General features: G+C 39.4%; 1 protein-coding gene across 6 annotated transcripts in view; it reads right to left on the bottom strand.

Moving 5' to 3' along the window:
- Window positions 1-254: 254 nt before the first annotated feature.
- Window positions 255-14,484, bottom strand: part of DAB1 (DAB adaptor protein 1) — a 1,311,411-nt gene continuing 1,297,181 nt past the window's right edge. For all 6 annotated transcript variants that reach the window (XM_043963028.1, XM_043963033.1, XM_043963030.1 and 3 more), the window contains one exon: window positions 255-2,830. Coding sequence is in view for 1 of the 6 variants with exons in the window: in XM_043963033.1 (XP_043818968.1) it covers window positions 2,786-2,830 (45 nt within the window). In the remaining 5 variants the exon portion in view is untranslated. The remainder of the gene's footprint in view (window positions 2,831-14,484) is intronic.

Raw genomic sequence — 14,484 nt, 5'->3', positions numbered from 1 at the left:
AGTTTGTGATTGAGAGACACAAATTAGAAGAGAGCCACATTGAGGCAGAAAATAGCACCACTTGTTGGAGCACAAATCATAAAATAACACAGTTTTCTAAGACTTGATTAATGGGAATGGTCACCCTTACTGACTCATCCCAAAACATGACCCAATTTATTTCAATGCAGTTGATATATTCCCTTCTCCCCACCATTTTTTGTTGTAACACTTGATTGAAGGTGGTATCTTTATAAAATTCATGTTGATTCTTATGAAAAAGATAGTACTCAGAGGTGGCAATTTACAGATGAAAGGAAGGGAGATCAGAAGAGCAAGTGGAGATGGATAAAGATGATAATAGGATAGAATGGGAAATGAAGGGAAGGGAGAGCTTGGAAAGGAAGGGAAGGAGGAGTAGGGGGAAAGAAGGGAGGAGAAAGATTCCTAGAGGGAAAGAGAAGTGAAGGACAAAGGAGTGGGAAAAGAACAGGTAGGTGATGAGAAGGAAAGGGAGGGGAGACAGGGAGGAAAAACAGAAGACAAAAATGGAAGGGAAAAAGGGAAGAGGAGAGAAAAGAAGGAAAGGGGAAGTGGATAATGGTCTCTTCATCTCTCTGCATCTTGGGCATTTTCCCTTTTAGAAACCAGTCCCATAGATTTTACAGTGATCATGTTATCAAGACACCAAACCAGACAGCAGACTCCAGTGGCCAGGTATTGCAAAATTTGGCCCCAAACATTCCAATTTATCACTCTGTTCTTTGTTGGTGGAAAACAAGTTTTCTTCTAAGCCATTTCAGGGCATGCCAAGATGACAGCATAAATAGTGGCTATATCCTGGTCCTTTGAAATCCATGACAGTGATGCACCTTCACCTGTTCAAATTTTAAAATCATGATAATAACCCTAGACACAGATGGACCATGATCCCTTTACAGTTTTCTTCTTATTGTTAAATTGCGAATCTAACTCGCGGTCACTGCATAGGAACATTAGGAAAACATGTTTGACCTGTATAAGAATTCTCTGGAGGGCAAAAATATAGAGTTTCTGTATGAAAAGCATGTGCTAAACAGAGTAAGGAACCAAACACTGCACTTCCCCCCTCCCCCCAATAAATGTAAAAAAAGGAAGCTAAAACTCTCTGTCTCTTGTACAAACAGTCTCGTGAGTTCCATAGGGGAGGAGTCAAGAATCAAAAAGACAGGCTCCAAAGGGTCATGTACACTCTATATGCACATGCTGTCTAGATGCATATATGTATATATATATTTTTTTCCTTTACATGGAGTTTAGGTAATTTTGTGGAAAGTGTGAGATCATTACCTGATGTGATCCCTCCCAGTTTCACTAGTTGCTGATTGGCTAATTGCTACCGCCAGACACACCTGAGCTCTAGCCCCTTATGTATAAGCTTGTGGAAACCATACAGCATATAAAAACTGTCCTTCCAGCTTGTCACACCTCTGAAGCCATCTGTTCCTCTTTCTACAGTGTGATGGCATTATTTAAAAGAATTATAATTAAGATTGATATTTACAAAAAAAAATATCAACATTGGACCTCCTTAAAGCCATTTCCCTTACCCATTGCAAGAGTTTTATGGTAAGATTTTTTTTTCCTGTTTTCAAGATATAAAATAAAAAAAAAGAAAGGAATCCCATTTGAGTTTTCTGATGTACAAAAAGAGATAGAGATGAACCACTCGCATCAGAGGATCAGTTTGTTACCCCACTGTTCAAGCCACCATTGTCCCATTTGGAAAGTCTGTTTCATCCAAATCTGCAAACTAAAATTGGACCAGAATTATTTGGCAAATAATTTTCTTTCAAAAAAAGTGGCACACAGAGAAGAGAACACTTGTCTGCATAGCATCACAGCAGCAAGAGATTGGAGAAATAAAAAATATTCATTTATTGTACTTAGCATTTGGAGTTTTCTAGGAAATAATATGAGTTTTTTCCTCCTCTCATCCAAGAGAGATGATGCATTTTCTTCCCATAGTGCGAATGTTCAATCTCAAAGCAGCATTTCTCCATCCTGAAGCATGAGAGCAAAGAGGTCCTTTTGGCAACCATTGTTTTTTTTTAATCATCACAAATAATCAGTTGTGTGATTTCATTCTGTAATTTCAAGTTAAGATTTATTTCACAAGAGGCAATTTCCATCCAGATATCATCACTTATTTGGGGGAAAAGTTACCAGGAAGTACTATAATGGTACACCCATTATCTTTAAATATTCTAGGGGGAGGGGAAATCCCCAGATCAAAGTCACACGGCAGGACCAGTTTTCTGTAGTGATGAAAAACAATCATCAATGATGTAAAAATGCAGACTTGGGCTCAAGGGTCTGATGGACAATGATCTTGTGAGCATACCAGACCCTTTGCCTTTGCTTAGAACAAATAAGTGGCCATTACTAGGTAACTCTTCACTGCCGGTGACTCCAAATGCAATGGTTGAGGTTGAGAGAAACAAAAAAGAGACTAAGATTTCCCATCATGGGTAATTCAGGACTCTTGTCAAGAGGACTCAGGGTATTTTGTAGGGTAAGCAATTGTTGGGCTACTCCAGGGATGGTGATGATTTGGGGTTCCATTTTTTCTTCCTTTTTGTGCTGCCATAGATATTAGCCGCTGGTTGCCCAAATGGGCAGGTCTATCTGTAAAATTAGTTCAGCGGCAACCATCAATTCCATTGTCAGAAGGGATCATATCAAAGAAAGGAGGTGAGCCCAAGGCCTGTTGAGATGTAGGTTTCCATTTCAGTCTTGAAGCGCCCACCCTAAACCCGCAATGATTCTATTTCTTAGGTCTGTTGATCTGCGCATAGAGGGATTCATACTCCTGTGGATAGAAGAACATAAATGAGTATGGTCCTTCTAAACAAGTAAGTATTGTGGAATCTGGGGTGGGTGGACTTTGGAGAATATCATCCAAGGAAGTTCATTCACTCAGGCACCCACCAATCATTTAAAATGTGTTGAACATTGAGAATGGTACAAAATTCAATTAAGATATGCTCTCTGTCTTTATAGACCTTACAATCTAGTGAGCATGTGTGACACAGGATCATTGATTTAGAATTGGAGGGGAATTTAGAAGACATCAATTCTAGTCCCCTCATCTTGCAAGTGAGGAAACCAAGACACAGAGTTTTGAATGATTTGCTAGTAAGTGTCTAAGGTATGGTTCAGACTTAGAACTCTTTGATTCCAAGCCTAACATTCTTTCCACCATACCTTACAGATAACTGTAGCATGAAATATTACCAAAATATATTAGGGAAAAATTCATACAGCCTTCTGAAGACTTGTCAGAACTAATACAAAAAGAAATAATTAGAACTAAGAAAATAACATCAAAAGATTTCTGAAATCTGCCCTATGTAGTGACCAACAGTGGCCTGAGAAGACTGGTGGTGAAATATACCTCCTGCCTATTGGTAGAGATGGTGGACATATTTTCATATACAACACTTATTTGTCATAAGCAGAGTCCTAGGGGTGAAGTGGAGGCTGTCATTGGGGAGAGACAATGCTATTTTTTTTTCAAGGCAATGAGGGTTAAATGATTTGCCCAGGGTCACACAGCTAGTAAGTGTCAAATGTCTGAGGATGGATTTGAACTCAGGTCCTCCTGAATCCAGGGCCAGTGCTTTATCCACTGTGTCACCTAGCTGCCCCTGACAGTGGTATTTTTTAAAAGAAAATAAGATCAATGAAAAAATGTAAAAGAAAAAAAATTAATGAAAAAAATTAAATGAGGAAAATAAGTTAAATAAAGAGTTATAAAATAATATGCTATATAAATTCTAGGGTGATTGGTCATTGCTGTTTGGAGGGGATTGTTGGAAGAAGTGTTACTTGAGGTGGACCTTAAAAGATCGAGCACTGTGAATTTCATCAAAGAAGGGGAGGAGTGACATTCTTGACCTAAAGAACAGTGTCAGTAAAGTTAGGAATATGGAGGACCATTCTGAGTGAAGCACAGGGGGCAAAAATGAGATAAGAATGGAAAAAGAGGATAGTATCAGACTGCAGATGGTTTTGAATGGTAGGCCAAAGAGGTTCAATTTTACTCTGGAGCCAATGATTGTGGAAGAGGATTCCATCTTTCAAAAGTTGCTTATGGACTGCCTTCCAATGGGATCCATATGAATTTTCCATCAGTCCTTTATTTCTTCTGCAGAACAATAAATTTCAAAATATGGTCACCTGACATGATACCAGTTGTATTTCAAAGGATATCTAAGTTCTAGTGAGGCATGAATAATTGGGTATCTGTATAAAGAATACTCACAAAATGTCTTCTGGTTTTTGTTCTAATATGGTCAATTTCAAGGATGTAGTACAAAGAACATTGGGTCTCACTGTCAGAATTCCCATAACTAGTTATGTGACCTTGAGCAATTCAACAAATATTTATTATCCTTCTAGGTGCCTGGTGCTGCAGACACCAAGAGAAATACAAATAATCTCTGCCTTCGATAAGATTATGTTTTACAAGAGGCATACAGCATGAGTGCACATAAGCAAATATACAATAAAGTATAGAAAGTAATTATTCTATTCTTTTAGAATATTCTTTTTATGTATACTTTTTTCATTAATGCCACACTGATTGGTGGAGAGAGCCCTCTCTCCAAACTGAGTGAGCCTTTACTTGTAATAAAAAAAATGAAAAATGAAGAAAAAAAAGGCAGTCCAGCAAAACAAACGAATATGTCAATCAGATATGAAATCATCTGTAATGTTACATATACACTCAGAACTTCTCCCATCTCCGCAAAAATGAAAGGGAGGTTAAGAGTTTTTTTTTTTTTAACTCTTTTTTGAGAGCCAAGACTGATCATGAGAATTACATTCCAATCAGTTTGCAAAGTAATTTTGAGAGGAAGATGGAATTGAGCATGGAGTCAGAAGGACCTGAGTTAAACTCCTGCCTCAGATATTTACTAGCCTCGTGACTTTGAGCAAGTCACTTAACTTTCCTGTACCTTAACTTCAGTTTATCAAATGAAGGTGTTGGACTCAGTGGAATAGAAGGTCTGTTCCAGCTTTCAATCTATGATGCTATGAAATTGACATATATTACTTTCCTTCTCTGAACTATAATTTTATCTTTTTAAATGAAATCTCTCATCTCTCTTCTCTCTACCTTCATCTGTCTCTCATCTCCCTCCTCTCTTTTTCTTCTCTCTAGATCTTCTCTCATCTTCATTTTTTCTCATCTCCCTCATCACTCACCATTTTCTCTCTCATCTCCCTTGCTTCTTTTTCCTCTTTCTTCCTTTCTCTTTCCTTCTCTCTTTTCTTTTCCTTCTTTCATCTCTCTCATTTTTCATCTCTCTAGATCTCATCTTTCTCCATCTTTTTTCTCATCTCCCTCATCACTTTGTCCCCTTCCTCCCTCCCTCCCTCCCTCCTTCCCTTCCCTTCCCTCCCTTTTCCTGTTTCTGTCTCTATCTCTCATATGAAGGAGGGGTATATTAAAGGCTAAATGTGACTGTTTGGAAAAAATATTGTATTTTGCCGGGAGGGATGTTAATGTCAATGTTTCTGGCCTGGGCTTGAAGAATGGCATCCCAACCCCTCCCTCTTCCAGCTCTCTCCATTCTACCTTCATCCCAGATGCCCTAAGAAGTCAGACTGACTTGATCTCCCCCGACAATTTGCTCTATTCTAATTCTGGAAGCTAATTAATCCGACAGAGAGTGACACCTAAAAACAGAAGTAGGCAGCAAGCTCAGGCAGGCTCATTAATGGCAGCCAGCATCAACTTTCCAAGGCAGTGATAAATATTCACAGATTCTGGGAGAGCTTGAATTTAGATTTGAGCAGCCATCACAACAACAGTGACTAAGGCAATAGTTATTGCTCAGTTATCCCTTTCAGTAGTGAGGAGTACACCAAATACCTGATGATGCCCAGATCTGAAGAGTGCTCTAATGTTCTCATAGGAAGGCAGGATCATAAAATGGATGGATGACAAGCTGGCTTGGTAGTCAGGAAGACCCAGCTTCAAGCCCTGACTTGGGCTCAAACCTGGACCCTGAGGACCTTGAGAGGATCAGTTAAACCCAAGCAATTCTTTAAGACTATATAAGGCATAGAGTGGGTACTAATACGAATTGGTAGAGGGTGTTTCATCATAATGAAATCACATTCTGCGGAATGATGTCACATTTGTTGAATGGCTAATATAAAATTCCAGCCCTCTTCCAAAAATGTTTGTGATAGACCAAGAAACGTCCTCAGGGGTCATTTAGTCTAATTCCTTAATTTTATGGGTGAATAAACTGAGGACCAGGAAAATAAAATAACTTTGCAAGTCACAAAGAAAGTGAATATCCAAGATTTGAATGCTGTTCCCTTGCCTGTAGCACCCTGTGTCCCAATGTAGGGATTTGGCAAAAGGTTGGCCTTGCTGATTTTTGAAGCATAGAATATTAATGCTTAGAGTTACCCTATGAGGTGGGGTAATGGGATATAGAGCATTATTATTAGAAAGTAACTTAAGTCAAGTAGCATTTATTAAGCACCTGCTATGTGCTAGCCACTGTACTAAGTAAGCCCTGGGGATGCAAAGAAAAGCCAAACTAAAAAAAAAAGTCCCTGCTCTCAAGGAGCTTTCAGTCTAATGGAGGAGCAAAGCATGTTATAATGTAGCATATTAGAGCTGGGAGGGACATAATCATGCAGAATATTACAGCTGGCATGAAAATTAGAATGTAAATTGCTAGAGCAGCGAGGGACCTTATGAGGCAGAATGCTGGAACACAGAAAGTTTGAGCTGGGAGGGTGCTTAGACCGTAGCACTCAGACCTTGGAGCTGCAAAGGAACTGAGAATATGCAATGCTGAAACACAAAGCACATAGAATAGTAATGCAGGTACAAGCTTTGTATGTAAACTGCCAGATGATAGAACATTCACAGAACACAGAACATTAGCACTAGAAAGGCCTTGAGCTATCCAACCCCTAATCCAACCCCTTAAAGACCAACCCATATGGGAAAAGAAACGCTTTACACCATTCCCATCCTTTGGGAACACCCAGTGAAGTAGAGCCCATCCTGCCCCCAAGACAGCTCATTTTAAAGGAAATTGAGGACAATGGAGCTTAAAGTGATGTGTCCAAAGAGGATTTAGTCTGATTAATGGTAGGGCTAGGACTGAGACCCAAGTATCTCGATTCCCCTCCCCACCAACCTAGTGCTGTTTCCATAACTAAGAGATTGTTTGAATTAGATGGAAAAGTGACATTGGTAAACATTGTTGAGCACAAAATATATAAAAAAAATCATTTCATACAAAGAAAAGGAGGGAAACAATCATGGTGAAGAGTCTTGAGATCCTGCTATAAAAATAAATTTAAAGAACTGAAAATGTTTAACCTAGAAAAGAGAAGACTTGGGGTTGGGTATATTCTTCAAGCATTTGAAAGGATGGTATATGGAAGATAGATTAGACTTGGGCTTGTTTTCTTTGGCCTCACGGGACAGAACTAGGAGTAATGAGTGGAAGCCAAGGAGAGGAAGATTCAGGGTTTATGTCAGATTTCTTGATAATAAGAGACTCAGAATGGGTTGCCTTGGGAGGCTTATCTCCACACAAAGCATGGATGGCTACTTGTTGGGAAGAATGTATAGAAGACCCTTGCTCTGGTATGGGTTGGCCTGGCTGGCCTCTGAGATGCTGAAATTCTCAAGCCTCAACTAGAATCCTGTTCTGAAAGCCTGACCTTGGCACTGTCTTGCTGATGAAACTTCTCCTAATGAGACCTTTTTAAGTACTTTGCAATCCAAGGTGGCCTCTCTTTCTAGTGAACTCCACTCCTTAATGCTGCTGAAAGAAGACATTTTTCTAGTAAATAAATACAATGTGTTAAATAAAATGAAAATGGGAATAACAGGGTAACAGATGTCTTCCTGTCACCTCCAATTCAACACATCCACAACCAAGCTCATTGTATTTTCCACTCTCATTTCTTTTAATGGTGCTCAGTCACTGAGGCCTGACATTTTGTAGTCATCTGTGATTCTTTTCCTCCTTTAACCCCAATGCTATCCATCAGAGATCTGGCAATACTTCCTTTGCCCATGTGTCTCAAATCTGTTCCTGTCTTTTAGCTGTCACTGTTACCCTCTTGGTTCATGCTCTTATCACTGCAAGCCTGAGTTATGAAAGCCTCTTCCCTGGGCTCCTGGCTTCTAGTTCCTGCTGTCCACTCTATACAGCCCACTCTGTACTGGCACATTTAGCTACCCAAAAGGCCAAGCTATTTTGTATGTTCCCATGATAAAAGAATCTTCAATGACTCCCTAAGAGGTTGGGGAATTGAAATGAACTGAGGTGGAATGAATTTGAGGAGGAACTAAGTAGAGTCGGTTCCATTCGATAGTAACCTGGAGAATGAAAGGCCTTGACACTGCACCTATGAAAATCAGCTCAATAAATTTGGGATGCCTAGTCCAAAGCAGATTTAGATGGGGTTGGAAGAACTGTATTCAAATATTTGAAGGGCTATTGTGTGGCAAAGGGAGTGGACTTCTTTTGGGGTACTTTTAGGAGACAGGAGTGAGGCTAACATGAGAAGTTAAAGGGAGAGGCAGCTAGATGGTACAGTGTATAGAACACTGGCGGTAGAGTCAGGAGGTTCTGAGTTCAAATCCAGCCTCAGACAGTTGATACTTATTAGCTGTGTGACCCTAGGTAAGTCACTTAACCCTGATTGCCCTCCAAAAATTAAAATAAAAAACATTAGAAGCTGGCAAATTTCAGTGCAATATAAAGCAATTCTTCACAATAAGAGCTGTCCAACATTACAGATCCAACTCTTAAGGTAGTGGCTTCCCCTTCACTGGCAGTTTTAAGAGGCATGTTAAAGAAGGGCTTCTTCTTTGGGGAGAGAAGTTGGGTGAGATAACATCAAGATTTCCTTTATCTCTGAGGTGTAGGGATTCTTCCTTATGACTGCCTGGGGAGGGGGATGTCACTGGAAGATTTGAAGAGCCAAATGCAACCTCAAGACCATGGACTAACTTCATTCCTCTCCCCTAATTTTATTGGAGCCATCATGTCCTTGTCCTTCCACAGGATCTGGGTTCAGATCCCTCATCTAACACATTATCTGTGAGACCTTAGGCAAATAATTTCTCCTCCTTGGGTTTCAATTTCTTCATCTGTAAAAAGAGGAAGTGGGACTAGATGATCTTTGAGCTCCCTTTTAGCTTTAGACCTATGGTCCTCTATTGGAAGTCATCCTGGCTTTCTCTGGATGCTAGGGGTTGGTGGGAGATAACAGTGGAACACATGGACTACATAATGCCAACCCTTCACTCTAAGATTTTTCTGACCAGCTTATCTTCTTTTCTGTTCATAGATGAGGCCTGGTGGTATAAAGTGTGATGGGTTTGAGGCTGAAGGCTCTGAGTTCAATTTGAAGCTTGATGATTTACTACTTATGATCTTGAGCAGGATACTTTATCTCTCCCTCAGTTTCCAAATCTGTAAAATGAGAGAGTTGGAAGAAATATTTTATATGTTCCCTACCTGATCTAAATCCATTATCTTGACTTCTTTGGTCTGACATTCATGGTCTTCTACAATCTTTTTACCAAACTTTCTATTTAGTCTCACCTCCTACTATTCCCAGCAGTGATCACTGGCCAAAATTCACGTTAAAAAAATTCTCATCTCTTCCCCCTTTTTGCTCATTCTGCTTCCCTCATATGAAAAATACTCCTTTTCCTTTGTCTTTCAAGAACGTGAGCTCCTTGAAAGTAGGAAATACCAGTTTTCTATTTGTTTTCCCACTAATCAGCCCAATATTCAAAGATAGTAAATGACCAATAAGGGCTTTCATATCCATTTCATTCCAAAGTTATGAAGTCTCCCAGATTAGATCTAACCCTAAAGCTCTCTTCATTTCAAATCCAATGGTTTCTCCCCCATGTCATACTGACTCCCATTTCTGAATATTCTAAGGTCCTTTCTAGCCCATAACCCTCTGATCTTAGGAATTGATGGTATTCAGTCAGAAGTCTTGTTGGTTTTGTATTCTGGGACCAAGCTGAATTAGACCTAATCTCTCTTCCATATCTTACAATCTCTAACCTAATGTAGAATATTGCTTCTGAATGTTTCCCTGTTATCTTCTGACATCCTCATCAAGGTTATTCAGGACATAGGGATATATTATGCTCATAAAATTTTGATGTAGACTGAAAGGTGGGCAGGCATATGGGTCAGCAGTAACTGACCTGCTATTATTCATTTTTTGGGGTGATAATGAAGAGTCAATTTCCCCCTCATGGTCCATATCTTTTTCTCCTTCAGAGACTTTGAGAGGTACTTAAAATACCAAAGGCAGAAAGTACGTCCTCCTGACAGTTTTATTTTTCTAGGCTAAACATCCCTAGGTTATTGAATTTGGATCTCCTTTAACCTGATGTCTAGGGTTTAAAGGACAGATTTCACAGGATGTATACATTTGAACAGGAGAAAAAACCGCATCTCTATTTTTTACTGATCTCTAACTGTAATTTAGTGTTTCCTTCACTTATTTAAAAACATTATTCTGAAGGAGGATATAATGGGTTCCATGACATAAAAAAGAACAAGAATTCTTGTTTATTTGATGATTAGAAGAACTAGTACAGAGGTAGCTTGTTATAATAGATAGAAAGCCAGCCTTGCCTAGGAGTGAGGAAGACGTGAGTTCAGGTCCTATTTTGGATGCTTATTGGCTGGGTGACCTTGGATAAGTCATCTATTCTTTAGAGCTCTAGGAAAATCAATCAATTAAGTTGCAGAGAAGATTCTGATCTGCATCCTTAATGGGATTTTCCTCACCAGAAGTTCCCTATGCCAATGGAAACAGATCTAAGTGCAAAAATACAAATGCTAATTGGTCTTTACATAGCATTTGGAAGTTTTCAAATTGTAAACAGAACATTCTGTCATTTAAATATTAACAATCCTGTGAGGTAAGTGGTACTACAGGTTCTATCAACCTGTTTTATAGGTGAGGAAACTGATTCTCACTGAAGACAAGTGACTTTTCCATGTTTACTTGGCTGGTGGCAGAGATAGGATCAAAGCATTAGATCTTCAATGGACCTTAGATATGATCTAGTTCAACTATCATTGTTTTCCAGATGACAAAATATGAGGACCAGAAAAGGCACGTGATTTACCCAAGGTCACTCAGATATTATCAGTGGCAAGATTCAAACCCAGATCTTCAAGAACTTAGACCACAGTCCTAGATTACCTTTATAACTGATCCTCACTGGACATGGTCTTACAATTCAATTCACCAAACATTAATTAAGCACCTTCTGTGTGTAGCACATGATGACAGGTTCTGGGAAGGATACAGAGCTTAGACTGGACCCAGTTCCTGACCTCATGGTGCCTATGGTCCAGGTTCTAGAATTCTTGCTGAGAGGGTCCCCACCTTCTGGGTGCCCTCTAACCTGTCTACTTCTGTCTGGCTGTCTCTTTTGCTTCGCCTTGAGGCAAATTCATCTTAAGTGAGATTTCAATGTTTCATGTTCAGGCTGTGGAGACCAGAATGAAGAATGAATGACTCTGATGCTCACAGAGCCCGGTTATTTACGACTCTCTCCATTGTTAATAGTGGAGACTGACTGCATGGCTTCCCCTCTTTGACTTGATAGCTGGGGGAAAGGATCTGATAAGCAGTTTATTTACTTAACTCATTTAATTGAATACATGTTTTCATTTTTCTTTCATCTCTTCCAGAGCTCAACTGTTCACTTTGAGATTGCTCCAGAAATACACTCCTGTGGCAGACCTGCTTTGCCTCTCCTGTCCTAGTCTTTGCTGCATGAGTGTGGATCCCTTGTTCTGTTGTTTTTTTTTTCCTTGATTCTCACTTGGACATGTTTCCCCACCCCAAACCCAGACTGGAGAGAAATATACAATAAGTCAAGTCCATAAGCATTTATTAAGCAATTGATCCAAGTTCAAACCTGACCTCAGACACTTGCTAGCTCTGTGACTCTGGACAAGTTACTTAATTCTGTTTGCCTCAGTTTCCTCATCTGTAAAATGAGCTGGAGAAGAAAATGGCAAACCTCTCTGGTATCTTTACCAGACCCAAATGGGGTCATGAAGAGTTGGACATGAACATAAAATAATGAAGGAACTGAATGTATTTGAGGAGGAAGAGGTAATGATGGTTGGGAACTTTAGAATTGGGTGACTTTAGAAGGCTTATTTTGTGAGCCATAAAAATGGGATGTCTTCTAAGAGAGACCAGCTGATTTGCTATCACCCTACAGAGGAAATGACCATGTGATGTACAATACTTGATCTGTAGTTCTGAAAACTCTAAACTAAGCTTTCAAAGTGAGAAAACAGCCTCATTGCAGAACACAAGCCAGCCTTGTATAGAAGAGAAAGGTGTTTCAATGGGTAGCTGAAAGTACCTTATAGGCTACAGGGGCAAGTGGCCATGAGAATCATAAGGAAATGATGGATCCTCTTCCAGTTAAATGGAGGCTGGACCAGAAGGAGAGTTTCGGAAGAGAGTGCTTTCATTTCTTTAAATAAAATTTTAAGAACTCATCCTCTGGAGACATAAAGGGATGCCAAATCTCACATGTGGGGCAGCACACACCTGGATCACAAAGATGCTGCTTCCTCTGAAGTATTGATGGAGGCTGCATAATACAGAAGAAAGAACAATGTCTCTAGAGATAAAAGATCTGAGTTCAAATTCCACCTCTGAAATTTTTATCTTGTGTGACCACAGGCAAGTCAACTTGCCTCTTTGGGCCTTAGTTTTATCTAGTGTAGAAGAAGATGGTAGAATAAGATAAGTTCTGAATTCCCTTCTGGGCCTGTTTTATGATGCTCCATTCAGACCTATTTGCCATTATTTGTCATAACCAATAGCCTCATGTAACATTTCTTCTCCAGAATTCCACATAGTAGGACCAAATTGTGGCAGGCACAGGGAGGACACTGAAAAGAGAATGAGTCTATACCCAATTCACAGGAATTGCCTACATTAAAAGTATAAGATTGTGTTGTATATCAAGAAATTATATTCCTCTGTGCAAGCATGATAAACAGCATGTGGGTGAGAATCAAAGGTGGAAACAACACAAGTGATATTGTGCTGAGTATATTATGGAATGCCTGGTCAGAAGGAAGAAAAAAGTGATGAATTTTAGTAGCAGATCTCCAAGCTGTCACAAAAGCAAGACATATTTGTGATGAGGATAATCAATTATCTCAACATTTACTGGGAGTCATTTTCTGATTAAGAAAAAGTTGGCTAAAATATTATTTACTTTCCTTATAGATAATTTAATTTTCCTGAAGTGGTTAGTGATACTGATATACTAATTTTTGCTGTTATTGTTCAGTCATTTCTGACTCTTCCTGATCTCATTTGAGCATTCCTTGGCAAAGCTACTGGAATGCTTTGTATTTCCTCCTCCAACTAATTTTACAGATGAGGAAACTGAGGTAAACAGGATGAAGTGACTTGCCCGGGGTTACACAGCTTAGTAAGTGTCTGAGGCTAGATTTGAACTCAGGTATTTCTGACTCCAAGTCTGGAGCTCTATCTACTGCCCCACCTAGCCACACTATTCTAGACCTTATTCTGACTGATGTGAAGAAACTGGTTATTCAAGGAAACACAGAGTATCCAAGAGGCAGTGATCATGCTATCATAGGAGGGTACAGTAGATAGTGAGGAACATTGTGGGCAGAATTAGAAGCATGTTCTAAATTTGGTGATTTCAGATTTCAGACATAAATGTAACAGAAGGAATGTGGCTGTGCAGAGCCTTTTTCATTTTGTTTATAAAAGGATACTGGGAAATGGGGCTCTTTTCCATGTACTTTTTGAAACTAAGTTTCACATTTGTGTCACTTCATCACAGTTGACCTCTCTGGCTTTTTGAACCCTTGCTCAATACATGCTTGACAACTTGAAGTAACTATGAATCATGGTCCTTTGAGCTAGAAAAGGAACCTAGAGATTATCTGGTGCAAACGTTTTAACCTGGCATTCTGAAACTTTTAAGAAATATATCCCAATAATTCTGTGTCAATATAATTGATTTCATTTGAAATCCTATTTATTTTATTTTATGTATTTAAGAAGATGATTCTGAGAATGGCTCCATAGGCTTTCCCAGACGGCCAAAGGGGTCCTAGACATAAAAATGTCGAGAATCCCCAAACTAGTCCCAGTCTCTCTTTTTATAAAAGAGGAAACTGAGGCCCAGAATGGGAGTGTAACTTGCTCTAGGTCACACAATTACTAAACAAGCAAGATCTCTATAAGTTGGAAGGATAATAAGATCAGGTAGTGTGGTACAGCAAAGAGAGGGATGGATGCATGAGTGGGTCGATGTCCACTTTCAATCAGGAAGATCTGGGTTTAAGTGCCTTGTCTGATAAATACTATATGAATCACTATGAATAAATCTCTTAACCTCTTGATGTC

The sequence above is a fragment of the Dromiciops gliroides genome, chromosome 4, assembly GCF_019393635.1.
Source record: "Dromiciops gliroides isolate mDroGli1 chromosome 4, mDroGli1.pri, whole genome shotgun sequence".
Lineage (NCBI taxonomy): Eukaryota > Metazoa > Chordata > Mammalia > Microbiotheria > Microbiotheriidae > Dromiciops > Dromiciops gliroides.
This window is presented reverse-complemented; position numbering and strand designations above follow the sequence as displayed.